The sequence below is a fragment of the Clupea harengus genome, chromosome 12 (genome assembly GCF_900700415.2).
Source record: "Clupea harengus chromosome 12, Ch_v2.0.2, whole genome shotgun sequence".
Taxonomy (NCBI): Eukaryota; Metazoa; Chordata; class Actinopteri; order Clupeiformes; family Clupeidae; genus Clupea; species Clupea harengus.
This window is the reverse complement of record NC_045163.1, coordinates 24,262,370-24,284,853: the sequence shown is the minus strand read 5'-3', so window position 1 is coordinate 24,284,853 and position 22,484 is coordinate 24,262,370. Positions and strand designations below refer to the sequence as shown.

At 44.4% G+C, this 22,484-nt stretch overlaps 1 protein-coding gene across 12 annotated transcripts; it reads left to right on the top strand.

Moving 5' to 3' along the window:
• Window positions 1-200: 200 nt before the first annotated feature.
• On the top strand, window positions 201-22,099 carry sh3glb2b (SH3-domain GRB2-like endophilin B2b). Of its 12 annotated transcripts, XM_031577349.2 has the most exons (15): window positions 201-450; window positions 4,252-4,393; window positions 4,779-4,790; window positions 7,395-7,523; window positions 10,436-10,569; window positions 10,967-11,059; window positions 11,492-11,503; window positions 12,809-12,871; window positions 15,773-15,817; window positions 16,218-16,241; window positions 17,731-17,820; window positions 18,110-18,210; window positions 18,569-18,583; window positions 18,888-19,134; window positions 20,611-22,099. In XM_031577349.2, the coding sequence occupies exons 1-15, from the start codon at window positions 388-390 to the stop codon at window positions 20,716-20,718; spliced, it is 1,278 nt and encodes a 425-aa protein (XP_031433209.1). In that variant the 5' UTR covers window positions 201-387; the 3' UTR covers window positions 20,719-22,099. The 12 variants fall into 12 exon arrangements, with proteins under 12 accessions (XP_031433209.1, XP_031433211.1, XP_031433210.1 ...); XM_031577351.2 differs by lacking the exon at window positions 4,779-4,790; XM_031577350.2 differs by lacking the exon at window positions 11,492-11,503 and having other exon boundaries at window positions 202-450.
• Window positions 22,100-22,484: the final 385 nt, after the last annotated feature.

The window sequence follows — 22,484 nt, the reverse complement described above, 5'->3', positions numbered from 1 at the left end:
TGTATAGGATATAACCAGTACGACAGCCTACAGCTCATGACTAGATCCAAATAAATGTCGTAGCCTAGGCCTACATTAGACTGATCATTTTTTTCGATGTATGACTTTTGTATTTTTAATTTTGTATCAATAATAATCAGCTGCCTGTATCGTGACTGCCTCCAGCCCAAAGGATATCAATAGGATATTAAGCTGTGTCTTTCTGGCGCTGTCCCCTTTAAAGCTAGGGTGGTTTGAGGATTTCCGATTGACGGATGCTAGCAGATTAGAGGCTAGGTAGCCGCCTTCAGCCTATGCCACCGCATCTCAGTACGCACTGGAGCTTCCCGTCCTCGTTGTGGGGGATAAGCGCAAGCCGATGTTCATAGCGGTGTAGAGGTTGAAAAGATGGATTTTAACGTGAAAAAGCTGGCGTCGGATGCGGGCGTCTTCTTCACCCGGGCTGTCCAGGTAATTGGTCGCTGTTTTCGCAATATGTCATTGACAATTGATTTTCCCAAACCACGCAAAATAATGTTTACACACTTCGACTAGAATGTGAACAGTGTTAATGGATGGGTGAATATGTCCGCCCCCATATTATCTTTCATGAATAGGCTACTAGTCCCAAACTCGAACGCTGATGTAGCTAACTTCGTGCTGCACCTGTGCGCATCCATATGTCACCAAAATAAATGTATACCCTTAACACTTTTTTCAGGGGAACATGCGCCGGTTTCCCGTCAATGTAAGCCGATAAAGGCAAGCTTAGACAGAATCCATTATTTATGACTGTTCCTCATTGTTGGGCCGGAGGGTGCATGTGACAGTCACCAGGATCTGGGCTATGCCGCACCAAGTGCTTCCCCGAGCGCTGTATACATGGCCATGAACAGTTTATGCGCTGTGGCAAAGCAACAGTTTGAGCGACAGTCCCAATAGACATTAAGCTATTGGTGTGGGTGTTTGGCAATAGAGATGAACGCTCCCAAGCATCTTATCTGACTGATACTAAAGGAGTGATGGCACCGTATCTCTGCAAGTGGGACCTTCTGTGACAGTCTGAAATAATACATTTCTCTACTACGAATTTACACGCACGGTGTACAGAGTACTTTCAACGTGCTGATGACATCTTGTAAGACTAGTGCCTGTATGAGTACAATTACTGCACATCGCTATCCGCTTTACTAATGAATATCTATATAAGATAGTTTATATCTCGAACCATCATTGTGGCCATCAATAGAACAAATAGCTTAACATTTTGATGATAATAATAATAATAATAATAATAATAATAAGGTATGTATTCCTAAATAGGATTGTTCTTGGTGCAAAATGTAAGTATATTTTCAGACAAACACTAAACCTAGTATTGGATAGCATAGCAATGCTGGTTGAATGTTTAGTTGGAAAAATAAAAATACAAAAAATATCTGCAAGATCGGCAAGATCGACTGTGTGCAAAATCACTTACCATGAACGTTCCTCGATGATGACCACTCATGACCAACCATGTGACTGGAGGAAAGGTAGGAGGGTCTAACCTTTGGTATCAACCGAGGAAATCCACCACATCCCCGAGGATGATCTAGTAGACAGCCTTTCCCTTTTAAGCTCCTACTTTCTTGCTGTGTCTGCAAACCAGAGGGAGGAAGAGTGTGGAGTTCACTGCTAAACATGCACTGCTGCACTGGGCCCTGCAGTCTCCTGCCTCATCCTGCTTAAGGAAACTGAATGACAATCCTGTATCTTATTGTGCTACCTGTGGAGTCTGCCCATGCTCTCAGTCTTCACGTCTGAAGTCATTTGGAAATCCTATATGGTGGGAGGATGAAATATAGACATTATACTCCAAGGTTTCACCAGCAGAGTTGTTGATTTTCTGCACAAACATATTTCCCCCTTTTGACAAAATAGGTCAATATGTTGAATATGCACAAGTGCTTCCTGGAAATCTTGTCCACTGTTCACCATGAATGCATAGAGCGTCCTTGTGGTAGATCCTGTTCAGCCCAAAAGGCCTGACTCATGCCTCATACAACCCCTGCAGAGTGCACAGGGAAACCCCAGAGCGGTTCAGCCGAGCGTGACCTGAACAAGGTCAGAGGAGAAAGACCCTATCGTCAGAAACCCTTTCTTACACCAAGCACGTGTAGGCAGGATCACAGCAGCATGAAATTACCTTCTGCGTATTGCAAAAAAAAAAAAATTAGGAGTATAATGTACTTAAACCTGTTCCGGTTTGACCGGTAATGTTGAGAGCCTCTTGCTCATATTGACTTACTGATCAGAGACACTCTTAGCCACACTCCCATATCAACTTGATAGAAACTACCTGATGGCACTATTGTCTGCATAGGCTGCACAGGGTCAGTTATCAGGGACTAGGTGCTGCAATGTTATTGCATGTGCTCATATGCTACATTGCCTTTAGCACATTCCCTTCTGCAGATTGTAGTTGACACCTCAGTGCTGTAAAACTACTATATTCATTTGTTAGTCATTACAGAATATTACATTACATTATAAGATGAATCAAAAGGAGTGATGTTGTGAGAGGAGCACTATGGGACTCATTTCTAGAGTGTGTGTATGTAACTTAGACTGTGCTCGTCAGCACAATGTATCACCAGACTCGACCTCGCAAACCTGGAGCGTGCTAGGGACGGGGTAAAACCCATGGGTGCTAGCATCTGTGGCTAGCACGTCTCTTAAGGTTCCGGGGAGTGAGGTTTACTCACTGCGCACAGCACTGTAAAGTCACCGTTACATACGCACACTAAATGCCAGTAGGCAGTCCGTCAGATGAGGGTGTCTAGTGGTGACTAGGAAACTGTGGGGTAATTTATCTTAATGCAGTGACCCAGATTTATGGCATTTTATGTGATGGGCATGTTTTCAAAGCTAACTTACACTAATAAGAAATCATCCTTCAGATGAGGGTGTGTCGGGACAAGTGGTGAATAGGAAAGTGTGGGGTAATGTATCTCAATGCAGTGACCCAGATTTGTGATGGGCATGTTTTCAAAGCTAACTTACACTAATGAGAAAAAATGGTTTTCCTTTGTTGTTTGTTTCTGCCCCTCTGTGACTAGGTAAGGCTTTGTTTTAGCTGACAGGGGAGTGTGGTGGTGGTCATCAGAACCAGCTGGGCTGGGATTGTTCGTCGTGTAAGCCAGTCGGATTCTCTGCCATTTTGATTGGCGTGTCCTCTGAGCCAATCATTACTCTCCGTCTCAGGAAAATAGGCTAGGATGTAATTAAAAGAGTACCTGGAAATCCCTCAGGCTGATTCACTGTGCCTCTGTTTCAAGCATTTGCTGTTCTGAGTATGTTTGTTTCGGATGCATTCATGCTGTTAAGATGTTAATGAAGCAGGTGTTTTTTACACAAATTTAACACGTTCATTTCAGTCACATAGTAATACCTTTAACACCTCCGGCCTTCCCTCGACAAATTCTCAATTTCCCACAAAGCTCTTGCACATGCAGTATGCTGTTTTTACAGATACATTATTAAAGGGACAGCTGCTTGTGTCCCCACACCATTCAGGTGCAGGACATTTCCAGGTAGCTTGTAGGTGGTGCCTTGTTGATGCATTAGGGTCTATTTTTGTGCTGCTGCTTCATGGATGCAACACAGTCAACATGCCCCACTCAACACTGTCGCGCAGGCTCAACACAGTCAACATGCCCTCCCTCAACACAGTCAACATGCCCTCCCTCAACACGGTCACGCAGGCTCACTGAAATGTGCCGTGGCTCACCTACGTGACCGTTGAAAATGAACTGCAGTCATCTAGTGTCAAGCGCCCCTCCTGTAGACTTGTATTAGTGTGTGCAGCACTTATGGCTCTCATGCGGTGAGAGGTGTGTGTGTGTGTGTGTGTGTGTGTGTGTGTGTGTGTGTGTGTGTGTGTGTGTGTGTGTGTGTGTGTGTGTGTGTGTGTGTGTGTGTGTGTGTGTGTGTGTGTGTGTGTGTGTGTGTGTGTGTGTGTGTGTGTGTGTGTGTGTGTAGGGGGCTGGGTTGGTGGTGGGGGTTGTGGATGAGAGATGTAAGCTCTCATCTGTGATGAAATTGCTTCATTTGTTTTCTCAGCCATAAGTGGAACAGGTCTGTTTATCAGGGCTGGTTTAATATTGGTCCGTGGGGAAATGTGTGAGATAGATTTTTGACCTGCACAGGTCAAGAGAGGCTGGTGTTGCTCAGAAAATCAAACTAGGAAAGAAAACCTACATGGTCATCCTCTCTGTTTGCCCTCTGAAGTTTACAGAGGAGAAGTTGGGCCAGGCGGAGAAGACCGAGCTTGACGCTCACCTCGAGAACCTGGTCGCTCGTGGCGACTGCACCAAGAACTGGACAGAGAAGATCTTCAGGCAGACGGAGGTTCTTCTGCAGCCCAACCCAAGTAAGGTCCCAGGCCAAAGGCCCATCCACTATGATGTTTCATAATAAATACAAATATATATATTTTTCTACAAGAACTGTCATCCCGTGCCCCGTGGTTTGTTCCTCTCCACCACTATCTCTAGTCGCCACATCCCCATAACATGGGGTGACCGAGCGGTCCCTCACATGGTTGAAGGATAACTAGAACAATAACTTGAAAGATAACTATTAAACATAATAATAAGCAATAGCAGTCCCATAATCTTGGTCTAATTGAACCAGTACCACTGTGAGTAAGGGGAGCTGGGGTTTGAGTCTGTGTGTTGGCACCTCTGGAGTGTCGATGGGGCTCTGGTTCGGTAGGGACTTCTAACCTGTGACTTTTTGGCTCTCTCCTGCTCCAGTCGACAGCACTGGTAAGTCTGTCTCTCATCTCTATGTCCTGGTCCCCCCCCCCCTCTCTCCTACGAGTGTTCTAGTGGGGGTGGGGGGGAATCGCTGCGAACATGTGTTGAGCTGGTGCCTCTGGTGTCCCGATAGGGAACCTTCCTCATAGCACTGCCAAGATTTAGATTGCTGTGAAAGTCAGTTTGTTTGTTTGGTAAGTCTTCTCTGGAAATCAACCAGTGGACCTTGCCAATAAATGAACTGGCTTTCAACTTATTTGGCGGGTTTTCATATAGAATTCCCACTCCTTCTGAACAGTGTTAGAAAATTGGATTAGATTTCTGTAATGCACTCATTTGTATTCGTTAGATTTCTTGGTACATGAATAGAATGAGCTGCATTTGTAATCTCTTGCTCTCTATGGATATTTCCCGTCTGAATGGGGACTCCAGGCGGTTCTTCCTGTAAGGCACCAGCTGTAACACGAGTTCTCGTAGCAATGCTAGAAGTGTGTCTTGGTAACTACCCTACAACAGCAGGAGTTATCAAAGCAAGTGACCACGCCTCTGCGTTGCAGACCACCCCCATTGAGAGGCATCAAAAAGATGAGAGGCTCTCTAGTGCTGCACCCTCTGAGATCATTTCAGAGCTGTAGCAAGCTTCCTCATCAGTGATCTCTGATGACCATAGGACATTGTACTGTGTAGCATGGTGTCATCTTGAAGGGGTGGTCGAGGGCCCTGCCTTTCTGTTAGAACCTGTGTTTTGTGACGGTCTCAGTGTCTGTGTGTTTTCCTGAGGAACACTGCTATCTCTTTGTGCTTTTGAAAGCTATTGGTGTCTTCTCTGTATCCACACACTTCCCGAAGAAGGCCTCATATGCCTCTTTTGTTAGAGTGTTGTCCTGTACATGTTCAGCCAACTGTCCTGAATCTTGTGGACAGTTTATGTCGAAGGACAGGTCTTTGACCACTGTCTCAACTCGGAGGTGAAAATTCACACTCAAGTTTACCTCGGACTCTGGAGTTGTGTATAAGTGTCTTTTTATTCAATATGCATATCGGGCTTAGTCATGTCTCAGCAGACAAGAGAGAAGCATGGGCTCATTGTCATCTTGGAGGAAGAGAGAGAAAGAGAGAGAGAGAGAGAGCCCGGGCTACCTCCCAGACTGCAGCAGACGAGAGAGAAGCAAAGTTTCACACTAGGTTTATACAGGTTGAAGTTAGCCTTTCTCTGACACCAAAGCGTTATGTCAGCAGAGATAACCACATGGTGGGTTTCATACATCCGAGGTCATGCTTTTTGCAATGTAATGCATCAGCAAGGCAGAAAAGAAGTTACTACTAGTTCTTCTTTTCAGCTCTCGCCTACGCACACACAGAAGGTACACTTTTAAGCTCACGTACAGAGTTAGAAACGTCAGCACTTAAGAATCAAAGATGTACAAAAACAGAAACGTCATGTTTCAGCTCACAAAGGCATATGATTAACACACATACATACTTGATTAAAGTCAGAGTTTTACATTTCTCTATCAGTATGCATCTAATTTTTTTGCAAGTCAAGCTTTTGTGTCCTCCTACATACATTAGCACCTCTCCTGTTGTGAGCAAGGCTGTAATGTGTGTTCTCAAATATGGGCTTGTTTATACCGTGCGCTAAGTACATTGTACTTCGCAGTTTGTTTCAGTGTTTTGGTTGGTTTCCCAGTGTGTTTTATATTGTTCATGTATTTGTCATCGTGACTCAATGGCTTCTGTGTTTGTCTAAATGTTAGTGATTGTCAGCAGTGGCACTCATCCCTTTACTGCACTGTTTGTGCTCTCTCCTCTGCGACCCGTACAGTACTGACCCGTTAGAAGACAGTCCATGCAGTACTGACCCGTTAGAAGACAATCCTCTGTTTCGTTAATGGACTGTTGGCCGCCTTCCAGCAAGGAATGCCGTTTCACTCTTGTCCTCCCGCCCAACATAACTGATAGATTTATTTATGTTTATCTTCTATGATAGCGAGACAGTTATGGATGATGGCACAAAATTGCTTGTCTCTGCATTGCTGGCTGTGTAGTTCTAATCTAGCGATCCTGTTGGCTTTGTGAGCAGTGAAGCTTATGGAGCTTTGAGAGGAGATAAGCGAATGCAAAGAAATAAAGATGTTAAGTGTTGCCATGTTAGTATGCCAGAATCTTTCCAAAAGGCTTTTGAAAGTAGCTCTACATCTGAATGCAGCTACAGCAACTGCCCGCTTTCAAACGGCCTCTCAATGGTCTGAAGTCTGAATGCAACATCGGTGATGCATTTCCGACTCTCTGCTGGAGATGAGTGGAGATGAATCACTCAGAAGTGGAGTGATGAATTGCTCTTATTCACCATCCATGATCCCCATTTCCCACATTAAGTGCAAGGCACTAAATTGCAGACAATCTGTTAAACATAGAATGTGTGTGTGTGTGTGTGTATTGGGGGGTAGGGGTGTGTGTGTGTGTGTGTGCGTGCGTTTGTGTGTGCAGGTTTAAGGTTGGGCGTGTGTGTGTGTGCGAGTGTGTGTGTGTGTGTGTCTGTCCGTGTGTGTGTGTGTGTGCGTGTGTGTGTGTGTGTGTCCCTGCTGTTGGCTGATGTGTGCCTCTGCTCAGGTGCTCGTATTGAGGAGTTCTTCTATGAGAAATTGGACAAGAAGATTCCCCTGAGGACCACCAATGCGGAGCTGCTGGGGCAGCACATGCTGGATGCGGCTAAAGACTTTGGTCCTGGAACTCCATACGGTAAGTCACCTGCAAGAGGCCCCTTTTCCACAGGTGTGCAGGGTTTGGGCGTTACTGCAAGAGGCACCTTTTCCTCAGGTACGCCAGGTTTGGGCGTTCTCTCATATCTCAGTGGTGGGGAAAAATAGCCTGATTGAAGATTAACCCTCTGATGGCTTCATTTTTTTATTTGTTTAATTTTTTCCCCCTCTGATGGCTTTAGATTTGCTGTATGTCTACATACCTTTTTTTTCACTCACTCACTCATCATCTCCACGACAGCGGGACCTTTCTGGTAATAAAACAGTTGTAGCAGTAGCTCACATAACCATCAGTGAGCCATAGATTCAGCTTCTGCAGTGCTCATTCATTTCTGACCACTTCATAATGCTTATTGTATGCTTGTAATTGGATCAATAATAACACCAACACCAACAGAACACCGTCAACAACAAACACCACATGTACGATGCATTCAGAAAGTATTTAGACCCCCTTCATATTTTTTCACCTTTTGTTGCAGCCTAATGCTAAAATCGTTTAAATTCATGTTTCCCCTCATCAATCTACACCCCATCTTTCCCCAATAATGACAGAGTGAAAAACAGGATTTTAGAAATGTTTGCAAATGTATTAGAAAGGAAAAACTGAGATCACATTGACATAAGTATTTAGATCCTTTGCTATGACAATTTAGGGGTGCCTCCTATTACCCTTGACCATCTTTGAGATGTTTCTACACTTTGATTGGAGTCCAGCTGTGGTCAATTCAATTGATTGGACATGATTTTGAAAGGTGCATACACACACACACACACACACCTGACTATGTAAGGTCTCACAGCTGACAATGCATATCGGTGCAAAAGCCAAGCCACAAGGTCAAAGGGACTGCCTGCAGAGCTCAGAGACAGGGTTGTGCCGAGGCGCAGATCTGGGGAAGGCTACTACAAATATCTGCTGCATTGAAGGTTCCCAGTTGGAAGAAGTTTGGAACAAGCAGGGCTCCTCCTAGAGCTGGCCGCCCAGCCAAACTTAGCAAATTGTGGAGAAGGGCCTTGGTAAGAGAGGTGACCAAGCACCCGACGGTCACTCTGACAGCTGGGATGGGAATCACTGGAACTCTCCACGGACCTGGGCTTTATGGCGGAGTGGCTGCACAGTCCTCCCTTGTCCTCAGGGAAAGACACAGGAAACCCTGCTTGGAGTTTTGCAAAAAAGCACCTAAAGGACTCTCAGACTGAGAGAAGCAAGATTCTCTGGTCAGATGACATGATTCAAAAGATCGAAATGTCCGGAAGGCAACGAGACACCGCTCATCACCTGCCCAATGCCATACCAATGGTGAAACATGGTGGTGGCAGCATCATGCTGTGGGGGTGTTTCTCAGCGGCAGGTACTGAGGTACTAGTCCGGGTTGAGGGAGGAATGTCAAAGCTGAACGGAGGAAGGTCCAGAGATGTCCTTAATGAAAACCTAGTACAGAGCACTCAGGACCTCAGACTGGGCCGGTGGCTCACCTTCCAGTGACCCTAAGCACACAGCCAAGACAACACAGGACAGTGACCCTAAGTACACAGTCAAGACAACGCAGGACAGTGACCCTAAGTACACAGCCAATACAACGCCAGAGAGTCTTTGAGTGGCCCAGCCGGAGCACTGACTTGAACTCAATCGGATATCTCTGGAGAGACTTGAAAATGGCTGTCCATCAACGGTCCCCATGACAGAGCTTGAGTGGATCTGCAGAGAAGAACAGCAGAAAATCCCCAAATCCAGGTTGTGCAAAGCTTGTTGCGTCATAGAAGAAGACTGCCCAAGGTGCTTCAACTAGGTATTAAGCTAAGGGTCCGAATACTTTTGCCAATATGGTATTTCAGTTTTTCCCTTTTTAACTTCTAAAATCCTAAATTTTCACTTTGTCATTATGGGGTATTCAGTGCAGATTGGTGAGGGAACATTTTTTTAAAAGATTTTCGCACAAGGATGCAACCTAAAATGTGAAAAAGGTGAAGGGGTCTGAATACTTTCTGAAAGATCTGTATGTTGTAGCATTTTGCAGGTGGTACTTCTCTCGAGCACATTTGATTGGTCAGCACTTCTGTGTCCCCTGCCTGCTTGAGCCTCCAGTAAGAGCAGCTTTGGCCTCCATCACTGTTACTTACCTCTCCTCCTCCTGCCAGTCCCCACCCCCCTCGCCTGAAGATGGAAGTAATAGATGCCATTACCCCTCCTTATTTGAAACCTGAGATCCATTCTGACATCTAGCCAGAGAGAGAGAGAGAGAGAGAGAGAGAGAGAGAGAGACAGAGACTTTTCTTTTGTAATTACTGCTGTAAGCAATGCTCAAATTCACATCAGTTTTTGACAGAATTGTGTCCGTACCATTGAAATAAATGTAACTGCTGCTGCAGAAAAGTCCATGTTTATGTTTTACAGTCCAATGTTGTACATCACATGGCTTGTCAGCTATGGTGATGCCAGTATGACTTCTGTTGTTTATACAGACAGTATTTAAATAGGGGAAGCTTGACCCACTGATGCAAATAAACAGCACCTATGCTGGCTCATGTTTTTGCTTCATCATATTTTCCTTCCTCAAGTGCTGCGAGTATCTCTGTCTCAGCGATCAGGTTACAGTGAGGGTTTGCCAGTGTCATGTTCACGGAGTGAGAAGAGATGCAATGTGCCTTTGTGGCCACCAGGAGGTGGTCAAGCCATTGCTATTTTAGATGCACAAACTTCTGGTAACACAATAATCTAACATGAAATATCTCCCCCCTACACATGCTTCAGTGAGGTGAACAGCGCCCAGGGACTTAATGTTTTTAGTTTATGTGGTGTTTTCAGCTGAAGAATAAGTTGGTCTGATGGATTGCTTTTTAATTAAAGTTTGTGTGTGTGTGTCTGTGTGTGTGTGTGTGTGTTTGCAGGAAGCACCCTAACAACAGTAGGCGAGTACCAAAAGAAATTGGGTGGGGCAGAGCGTGAGTTTCTACAGACGTCCGCCATCAACTTCCTGACCCCTCTGCGCAACTTCCTGGAGGGAGACTGGAGGACCATTTCTGTGAGTCTGACCCATCGGAGACCTCCTCTGCACCACACACAGCCACTTCCCTACAAATGCTAACTGTTACAACCCCGATGCATGGGCAGCGACATAAAATTGCGATGGATACAGGCCTTTTATTTCAGTAAATAAATAAATCAGTTCTCTAAAACCTAGGGGAAAGATGTTGACACAGGGTTATGGTCATCTCTCTTTTTTTTATTTTTTATTTTATATTATCCTATTTTCTGCACTTCATTAGCATTTCTATTACTTTGCATTATTGTTGTTGTGATTGTCTATACCATGTTAAGCACCTTGAGACCTCTTTGTATTTTAAAGTGTGCTATACAAATAAAATCCATTATTATTATTATTATTATTATTATTATTATTATCTCTTTCTCCTTTTCAGAAAGAGAGACGACTCTTGGAGAATCGGCGTCTGGATCTGGATGTGTGCAAAGCGCGCGTCAAGAAGGCAAAGCTCCAAGAGGCCAAAGCTGCTGTGAGTTGCTGTGTCCACTAGGGGGAGCATGTGTGTCTGCATGGCCAACTACTACTACAAGTCTGTGGGATGCTTTTCCAAAGTGCTTGGAGTAACAGTGTCGATTAGTTTTAGTCACAGTAAAAAAAATATATATATTTATTCTGTTTTTCTGCAATTTTTGCGGTTCAATTGAGAAAAGAATTGAATTGAATTGAATTGAACTGTAGTGTAAATTGTTCTGTATAGATCAATAGAAATTACCTAAATACGCAGAGTTTATATTGCCTTACATCTCCGATATTACATCCGTGAGTGAATTCCAAGACACACCAATTCACATGCTGTTTAGTTCACCATCCCCAGGCATATGTCTGTGCTTGTGTGTGGAGTGCTCCTTGTTGTGAGGTGTATGCATGCTAATGTGTTTCTCTGTTGTTGTTGTTTGCACAGTGCGAGGGAGATGTGAGTACTTGTGTGCTTCTCACTGTGTAGAACTCAAGCCAAGCTTGCTTGTTTCTCTCCTGACAGCAGGGGGCGCTCTGGCTGGGCTGCTGCATCTTGGCGTCACGCTTAGATTCCCCAGCTGACCACAGGGCCTCTGAATTTACTCATGACCGAAATAACAAAGAAAAAGAAAAAGCCAAACTGACATGCACTGGATTTTGAGTACTCTTACAAGCAATGATTTAACAGCTTTGTAATTACTTTCACAGACCTAGAAGTACACAAAGTAGGCAATTCCATGTTTGAAATTAGGCCTGCTATTTATTTATTTATTTGTTTGTTTTGATTTTTGTTTTTCACTGGTTTGACCAAAACAAACACTCGCTCAACTGTGGGGATAGTTTTGCCCACAGCGCTGCTGTTATTTCGCACTCATGATAGATGAGGGTGCCAGCCTCTTTGCCCGTCACAATTGGCACCTTGTCATTGCCAACCTGCAAGGTTGCACCGCTGTAGTACTGATAACCTCTACTTGCTCCTGATTCTCTGCTCCTCCTCGCCTCCCTCCTGCCCCCCTGCGTTCGTCTCTACCGGGCTGGTCTCAATCAGATCGGTTCCTTCGTGTTTGGATCTGGGTTCTGCGGGCTGTTCTCAATCAGATCGTTTCCTTCGTGTCCGGAGCTGGGTTCTGCGGGCTGGTCTCAATCACATCGGTTCCTTCATGTCCGGAGCTGGGTTTTGCTTACGGTTTCTTCCCACGCCACCGTGGCCTATGCTCTAGTGTAGGGGGTTCTCTGGGGCTCCTTTAAAGCGCCCTGAGAGAAAGTAAATGCACGCTGCTTGCTCTTTGCAAATATATTTTTTTCCCAGTGGATATCCACTGAGGAGCCAAACCGCCCTTAACCGGAGCTGTGTTTTGGTTCGTTTGACGTGTGGGTAGACCTATTCATTAAGAATTTGTTGTGCAGGCTTTTACGTTGACTAAACATCCCCTCAGGCAGATGAACCCTCATCCTCCGCACATTCTCGCATTACACCATGTGTGCTTCAAGGTGACTCACTTCCTTGGCATGGGGTCAGGGCATGTTTAGAGCAGAGCGTTTACCTGTCTGGTGCAACCTCCTTCTCATTCTCCCTCAAAGCTCTGTAGTGCAATACTTTTACTCTCCCCTTTCATCATTTTCTTTGTCGTATGGTTTTGGTCTGCTGTTTTGGTTTCTGTGCGTTATTTGTGTTGATGCATGCTTATGTGTAAAATCTGCTGTGCGTTATTTGTGTTGATGCATGATTATGTGTATAATCTGCTTCCCCCCTTGCCCATAGGCTGCACCCGATTTTCAGGAGACAAGGCCTCGCAATTATGTTCTTTCAGCCAGTGCATCTGCGGTAAGAGGCACATAATTTATGTGAGCACACACACACACACACACACACACACACATTGGCACTCAAAACACTGGCTTAAAATGCACGTGTACACACACACTGCTATGCTCACACGCAAACATATTGAGTTTGGGCAGTATACAGTGGGGAAAATAAGAATTTGAACCCCTGCCGATTTCGCAAGTTTGACCACTTGCAAAGAAATGTGTGATCTATAATTGTAATAGTAGGTGTATTTTAACAGTGAGAAACAGAATATCAACGAAAAAATCCAGAAAACTGCATTTTATAACATTTATGACCTAATTTGCATTTGATGCAGAAAATAAGTATTTGAACCCCTAGCAAAACATGACTTAGCACTTGGTGGAATAACCCTTGTTGGCAAGCACAGACGTCAGACTTTTCTTGTAGTTGGTCACCAGGTTTACACACATCTCAGGAGGGATTCTGGTCCACTCCTCTTTGCAGATCCTCTCCAAATCCTTAAGGTTGCGTTTTCAATGGGAGGGAATGAGGGAATGAGGTTCAAGCCCAATATTCTACATTACATGGCCCCATCCATAGTCCCCTTGATGCAGTGGAGTCGTCCTGTACCCTTGGCAGAGAAACAGCCCCAAAGCATAATGTTTCCACCTCCATGCTTGACGGTGGGGATGGTGTCATATTCAGCATTCTTCCCCCTCCAAATGCGGCAAGTCGAGTTGATGCCAAAGAGCTTGATTTTGGTCTCATCTGACCACATCCTGTCTCCCAATCCTCCTTAGAATCATTCAAGTGTTCATTGGCAAACTTCAGACGGCCCTGTACATGTGCTTCCTTGAGCAGGGGGACCTTGTGAGTTCTGCAGTATTTCAAACCATTACGGCGTAGTGTGTTGCCAATGGTTTTCTTGGTGACTGTGGTCCCAGCTGCCTTGAGATCATTCACAAGCTCCCCCTGTGTAGTTCTGGGGTTATTCTGCACCTTTCGGATGATCACCGATACCGCACGAGGGGATATCTTGCATGGAGCCCCAGACCTAGAGCGATTGACAGTTGTTTGGTGTTGCTTCCATTCACGAATAATCGCACCAATAGTTGTCTGCTTCTCACCAAGCTGCTTGCCGATGGTTTTGTAACCCATTCCAGCCTTGTGCAGGTCTACAATCTTATCTCTGACGTCCTTGGTCAACTCTTTGGTCTTGCCCATGGTGGTGAGGTTGAAGGTGTGAAGTATGATTCTTTGGACAGGTTTCTTTTATACATGTCACCAGTTGAGATCAGGTGTACCTTGTTAGGCCTAATGAGGACTAATCTGTGTGCTTCTTGGGCACATAACTGGTCATTGAGAGCCAGAATTCTTGCTGTTTGCTTGGGGGTTCAAATACTTATTTTCTGCATCAAATACAAATAAAGTCATAAATGTTATAAAATGCAGTTTTCTGGATTTGTTTGTTGATATTCTATTCTCACTCACATATTCTCACTGTTAAAATACACCTACCATTACAATTATAGATCACACATTTCTTTGCAAGTGGCCAAACTTGCGAAATCGGCAGGGGTTCAAATACATATTTTCCCCACTGTATATACACTCAGATTTTAACATTAACATACACTCAGGTTTACATGCGTGTAGAACACACCCGTTTTACCTCTCTCTCTCTCTCTCTCTCTCTCTCTCTCTCTCTCTTTCACACACACGCACACACAAACACACTTCACTCCCTGTAAGCAGTGCTTTGAGAGTCAAACTCATGTGCTCATTAAGTTGTGCAGTTTAGTTGGTTTCATCCCCTCTCCTACTGCAATGTCTGAACTTGATGCAGTGAGGACAAGATATCTCATTCTTTCTGACATTATTTGTCCAAGTATAGACCTTATGTTTTACGTTTTTTATACACACACACACACACGCACACATACACATACACATACACATACACATACACATACACATACACATACACATACACATACACACACACACACACACACACGCACATATACACACATACACACACTTTAATTCAAAAGCAATCCATCATAACCACTTATGTCTCCCAGCCCTTGTGAAGAAAAAGGTATGATTTTGTTTTGATTATTTCTTTGATAATGAATTACTGGCACCCGCTGTTACGTGTGCAGCTGACAGTCCCTCCGAGGGGTGAGGCTATTCCTTTTAACTGCCGTAATGGGGAACCTGTGCAGAAGTAAAAACAGAATATGACTGTGCAGGCTCTCCTCGCATGGTAAGAATACGACTGCGCAGGCTCTCCTTCTCCTCGCATGGTAAGAATATGACTGTGCGGGCTGTCCTCGCATGTTAAGACAGGCAGGGGACGCTTCAGTGAGGAAGACCGTAAGCCTCATCTCTCTAGGAGTCTGCCAGGTGCCAGACCATCTGAGTTACGTTTGTTTTGTTTTGTTTTGTTACACACCCACATCTTAGTTGCTGCCGTACTATCGGTCCATTTGAGTGCATCCTGTGTTTTGTTATGTTACACACACACACATCTTAGTTGCCGCCGTACTATCGGCCCATTTGAGTGCATCCTGTGTTTTGTTATGTTACACACACACACATCTTAGTTGCCGCCGTACTATCGGCCCATTTGAGTGCATCCTGTGTTTTGTTATGTTACACACACACACATCTTAGTTACCGCCGTACTACCTGTCCTTTTTAAGTGCATCCTGTGTTTAAGAAGCTGGGGGATTCGCTTGGTGCTCAACACTTAAGAAACCTCTAGTTGAAACTAACCGACTCTTGCGTAATATAGCCCACATGTTCTATTACTGGAACTGACTGATTGATTGGGAGGAAGTGATTCAAGTTGTGAGATTACTTTTAGCTTTTAGTCACGGGCATGTCTTATTCTTCTGTTTTCTCCCTCTCTCATTTCCTGTCCGCCAGTGGTCCAGGGACTTTGCCGAGTCTGACTCTGACTCAGAGAGGAAGGTTGTGTCATGTTCAGCCTTCTCTGCTTCCTCTGTGCTGCAATAGATGTGATTTATTACCCAAGATCCTTAGAGTGTAGTTGTTGTTGTCATCGTAGCAGTAGGAAAGGCCATGAGGCATATTGTGATGAAGTAACTTAGATGACCCCTTAGATGACCACTTAGATGACCCCTTAGATGACCACTTAGATGACCACTTTCACTCATGGCCACTCTCCCCACTATCTAGGGGGAGAGTTAAGGATGAGTTGCGGTCGGTCGTGTGTGCACATGCGTGAGATGTCTTGCCTAACAGTGGCCCTCCAGAGTGTTGTTCATGTTCACCTTGCAATTGTGCAACTGGGTCTGCCTGAACACGTCTTTTGTGCTCTTTCTCCCTGCCACCATGCTGCCCGTGACAGCTGTGGAGTGAGGAGCTGGACAAAGTGAGTATTTCTCTTCACCTGTGACCTCTTCATGGCTGCTTGGATGTAACCCTCTCCCGAAATTGAATGTGTTTCTCATCTAAACTGTAGAAGAAAAGAGAAATTGTAGGCCTTCTTCTTCTTCTTCTTCTTCTTCCTTCTGTCAGTGGTCCAGAGATAGAGGTGCTGTAGTATTAGAATTAGATTATGTGCACTCTATGTTTAAGTGTGTATCAAGTATAGCAAACACACTGATGTGTGAAATGTATTAAACTGGACTTGGAAGTAGGTGTATCAGGGGAACTACCCGCATGTTTGCTGGGAGCTCCCCACTTTCTCGGAGAGGCTATTCATTCTTAACCTGGAACCCATCCCACACACACACACACACTCACACACACTAACTGGGACCCATCCCACACACACACACACTCACACACACTACCTGGGACCCATCCCACACACACACACTCACACACACTACCTGGGACCCATCCCGTTTCACATGAGCTACTCTCTAGTAAACAAGGAGCTATTCGGTTGGGCCTCAGCCTTGAAGACAGGTGCAGGGAGCAGACCAAATATTACATGAATGTTTCCGGGCCCAATGAATACAAAATGACACATAACCCACAGGGAAGGGTCAAGGAAAATGTAGTAAGATAAGAGTGATTCATCAGACATATGAAAAAGGAATGCAAAACTCTGTAAAACTGTCTCGTGTCTCAGGTTTATGCTGTTGGTATTATGATGGCAATATAAACCTATTTTGCTCCACACTCTGCCTGACTTCTGAAGTCAAGAGCAAAGAGTTTTATCCAGATCTGAAAAGAAGGGTTTTAACCTTGATCAAAAATCTACAATGTGTGGTAGAAAAAACTTTCAGGTCACGCAGGTAACACAGACTGCATCTTTATTCACGGCACTGGGGATACGCACCACAAGGGTCAAGCAACAAATCGGAGGATTTGAGGGCCCAATTCTGTCCTCCCCCTCAACCTCAAAAATTCAAAAACCACATTTTGGTTTTCAGTGATGACTCGTTCCATGACTAAACATTTGGCATTGCCTTTGAGGTCATACCAATACAAGAAAGAAGGCATTGGATTGATTGTGCTAGATTAGCCATGGAGTGGTATTCAAAGGTATTCAACATAATTTGTTTCATTTCTGTGTAAAATGAGATTGCAAACAGATGTTCAGGTCACGCAGCTTTATTCACGGCACTGGGGTTACGCACCATGAGGGTCAAGCAACAAATCCAAAGCTCTGTGGGCCAAGGTCCATTCTTAAAACAAACTCTCCTGTCACATACAGTCCAATTATTTCAGTGAATAATGTGAACCTTCAGTCTTTTGCAGCATTTGCCTTTCGTCCATTTCTTGTGATGCTTTTTGCTTATTTGCTTTGTATTTACTTATTTACTTTGTATCTGTGTGTGGTTGTGTTTGTGTACACCTGTATGTGTGTGTGTGTGTTTGTGTTTCCATACAAATTTCTACTCGCGCAGTCCGAGCACGAGTTGCGTGTGGCTCAGACGGAGTTTGACAGGCAGGCCGAGGTGACGCGGCTGCTCCTGGAAGGAATTAGCAGCACTCATGTGAGTCAAGTCCCGAGTAAACAAACCTCCTCCGCTCCCGTAGATGATTCATTTTCCAGTGGAAAAATATTATTATGGAAACCCATAGGGAGTAGACAGGTAGTAAAACTGGGCCCTAGCCAAATCTTCCTCACTTTATCCTCTCTGGAACTGGCTCCCTATCTTAAAACATTATGCCAAAGACAATACTGCATTTATTTCAAAATGTCTTTTGATGAGGCCTACATTGACGTTTCTATCATTCACTCTTCTACTTCTCCTGACACCTTTGTGTTTGTGGGATTGTCAGGTGAACCACTTGCGCTGTCTGCATGAGTTTGTGGAGGCCCAGGCTGCATACTACGCCCAGTGCCACCTGTATATGCAGGAGCTGCAGAAGGAACTGAGAAGGTAAGAGAATCACAAAGGGTTGAAATGGCAACAGTGAAATGAACCTACACACAAGCCATAGGCACAACACATGGTATTTATACGGTAGCACCGCTTTAGTACTACAGTTACATAGTGTGTGTTCCTGTCACCATATTGTTTTTGTTTCTGGTGCCGGCGAGCTCTAACCTGTGCCGGCGGGATTGTTTGTTTGTTTGTTTGTTTGTTTGGCATCACACTGGGTGCACAGGAACATATAAATGTTTACAACTAGCCTCTGATGAATTGAAGGCACTGCCATTCAAACATGTCTTACAAACTTTGACAGCGTGTTGATCAGTGACTGTTTGTTTATCTCTCTCCTCCTCCATGCCCACAGTGCTAATGGGGACTCGTAAGTATCACGTCCACTCTGGAGAGAGGAATGTGTCTTTAGCAGGCAATCCAACCGTTACTTAGAATCCTTTGTTGTCCTGTGTCAAAGCCTCTTTTACTGAGGGTCCTGCAGCTCAGCTGAATGAGAGTAGAGCAATGTGTCTAATGCTCAGGGATCACGGACTCATGGACTCATTACATGATGAATGTTTGCTAAATGAATGATCTGACTATTTTAGAAATGGCTTTGGATAGCTTGTCAGCATAAACATGAAACAAGACCTGAAGGCATCCTCCTGATCATGCTGCCTTTATGACCACAGGGTTCCGAATGCTTTCGCTGTGAGCCCTTCCAGCTCAGGGGCGTTGGCCGGTCCCTCTGGCCTGTCCAGCAGCTCCCTGCCTGGGGCCTCTCCTCCGCCCCGCCCCCCGGTGAGCCCCGGTGGCCGGGAGTCCGGCACTCTTAAGATCGAGGAGGTGCAGCCGCCTGCAACAGGCACGCGCAAGGCCAAGGTCCTGTACGACTACGACGCGGCCGACACCAGTGAGCTCTCCTTACTGGCTGACGAGGTATGGGAATAGTTAGAACCTTCCAATTTTTTTTATCGCAGATGCTGTTTGGATTAAACCAAAGATTGAATGAATGAATTAATTAATTAATTAATACAGTTCACAAATCAGAGTCTTTAACCAAACACATTAAGAGGTCAAGAAATTCCACAAATTAACTTGACAAGGCATGCCTGTTAATTGAAAACCATTCCAGGTGACTACCTCATTAATCTGACTGAGAGAATGCCAAGAGTGTGCAAAGCCCATTAATGCAAGGATGTCAGGTTTTCACAAGTTCGAAAGAAGCACAGTTTGACCCTTCTTATCACATCTGGTCCAAACATGCTCTTACCCATATGCAGACTAAGTGGCGTCAGCTACACACACACAGAAACACAGAAAGCCATGTTCCTGCTTTACATAAGCATGTGATTTCATATAAGGTCATTATTAATACAAGGCATTTGATTAATACATTCATACTTGATTAAAGTCAGAGTTTCATATTTCCCTATCATACCTCATGAATCTGACTGAGTGAATGCCAAGAGTGTCATCAAAGCAAAAGTTGGCTACTTTGAAGAATCTAAAATATAAAACTGGTTTGTTTTTGTTTACTAAATAATTCCATATGGGTTCTTTCATAGTTTTGATGTCTCCCGTAATAAATCTACAATGTAGACCATCGGTTCCCAAACCCCAGGGGTACGCGAAGTGGTTCAGGGGGTACGCGGGGAGAAAATTTCCGCGATAACAGAAAACAGACGGAATTCGCAGAATGTACCGTTTGAAACAGAATTGCAACTTTCAGACGGAAACATCATTTTGTGCATCAAAATCGCCCAAATTCCCCTGTATTTTGTCCTGCAAGGCTGTATTTCTTTCTTATAAACACAACAACGATCGCAACGATGAACAAGCATTAATTAGACAACAAAACCACTGAGAAAATGTCACGTCTGTGCTGAACTCCGCTCCGGCCACGCCCCCCTATTCAACACAGACCTCCGTAGCCTGTCAAATGAATTCGCTCATCTTCCCAATCGCCTGCAAATAATGTTTTTTTAGTCTTCTGTTCTGTTGATGGCTGGCAAACAACAACCTTAGAAGGTTTGGGTCACTTGTGGCACATATTATTCACTCATTTTAAGCCATCAATCTACCTCTGGGTGAACAAAATGAGCCGAAACGGATTAAAACGGAATTAAAGTAAAAACTTTTTTTTTCAACGGGGGGGGGGGGGGGGGGGGGGGGGTACGCAGCTGGAGATTAAATGTCTGAAGGGGTACGAGACTGTAAAAAGTTTGGGAACCACTGATGTAGACAATAATGCGTGTCCAAACTTTTGATTGGTACTGTATATATGTATATATTTTATAATTATGATGTGGACTGAGTTCACTCTGGCAGGGGGACTGCCAATGGAAACTAGCCTTTTGATCAAATAAACAAATTGATTGATTGAGTTGCCACATGTTTCTCTGCCCCATGCAGCTCATCACGGTGTACACGGTGCCTGGCATGGATCCAGACTGGCTGGTTGGCGAGCGGGGCAACCAGAAAGGCAAAGTGCCCGTCACGTACCTGGAGCTGCTCAGTTAGACCTCAACCTGGACGAACCCATGTACACACCAAGGACTCCTATACATACAACACACACACACTCACAAAGACAAACATACTCACACATGAAGACAAACATACTCACACATGAAGACACACACATGCACTTATAATACAGTTACACAATAAAAAAACACATGTATACAGACACTCATACACATGTTCAGAAATACGCAAACACACACAAGTATGTTCTAGTTAATAAAAAGTACACCTCAGTCAAGATACAGTTGCAAAGCACAGGAAAACGGGAGCAGACACAAAAACTAGTTTGACCCCATTATGCACGTGTAACCTACCAAAGTGCTCTGTCTGGGCATTTTTTTTCTATTTCACCAGTTTTCATTTGATACCCTCAAGTCAACACACATACACACTCAAAAGTGTGCACCTCAGTGTAAAGTGAATACCGGACAGTTAAGATGCATCCCTGAGGCTTGGACCTATGAATAGCAAATAGCTGGGTAGGGGCCGTGAGAGCAAGGCGGATTTAGTTAGACAGGCAGGATGACACGAGTTGAGTTTGACCACTTATACATCGGTGATTACGCTAAGCTTGCCCTGGATGGCGCCCACAGTCCAAAGAGGGAGTTCACGGCTGAATGTGGCCGCTGGCTTTAGTGGAGGGAAAGCAGTAGAAGCATTCCAAGCGTTGTTGACATTGTGTGATGCAGGGGCGTGTCACCAGTCACACTTTCTTAAACAACAACTACTACAACGCACACATTTTATCCCCCCCTCCCCCACCTGGCTAAGATTTCACTTTTGCTTCTATATACTGCGCTTCCGCCAATACATTTGCTGTCTTGGAACTGTTTGTTTATGTTACTACATTATTTTGCTGAGGTTGTTTGTTTATGTTTTGCTGAGGTTGTTTGTTTCCGTGAGTGTGCTCCGGTTTCCTATAATGATGTGTACTGAACCAGGAAGTCCAGCTGTTCTCCAGCGTAGCAGCCAGTCGTTCTATTCCTGGCCGAGCCTTATGGATTTGTGGAGGTGTGTTTCTGATTAGTCTGCATTGTTTTGATTGGAATGTGGTATTGTATTTCAAAAGGATATTTCTTTGAACATTTCTGTTGCAATGTTCAGCTGCTCAGTCTGCGCTGGGCTGACCCAGCGGTCTTTCACCCCTCGTTTGATGTGAGTATGTATATGGTGCAAAAACATGTAGAGTATGCTCTGACCATAGACTTTGTATAATTTTTTTTTTAAGGGTCCAGCGATTCGTGATTAATTGTGACTTTTATTTCTCTCTTTCACTGTGATGTTTTGGTGTCTCCTGTCTACCCAATGGCTGTTCTTAAGAAGAGATGTGTATGGAATGATACGACTCGGATATAATAAAGATAGCTTTATTGAGGCATGTTGTTTTTAATTCATTGTGTTGTTGAAGCTGAAAGATAGAAACCAGGCTGTTTATGGTTTTGGATTGACAAGCATATTGCCATAGAGTCTTTATTGCAAGAATATGGCAGTCAGTCCCTTATCAAAGGAGTACCTCAAAACTGTTGTTTTTTGACATATCAACGCAGCTGAAACTCCCACATCTGAATAGCTGTAGCATTGTGTATTGCTTCCCACATCTGAATAGCTGTAGCATTGCGTATTGCTAAAACTCCTACATCTGAATAGCTGTAGCATTGCGCATTGTTTCCTACATCTGAATATCTGCAGCATTGCCTATTTTGGCTTGGTTATTTGGTAGTGTTTGCTATTATTAGAGATGACTCATAATATTGAAGATA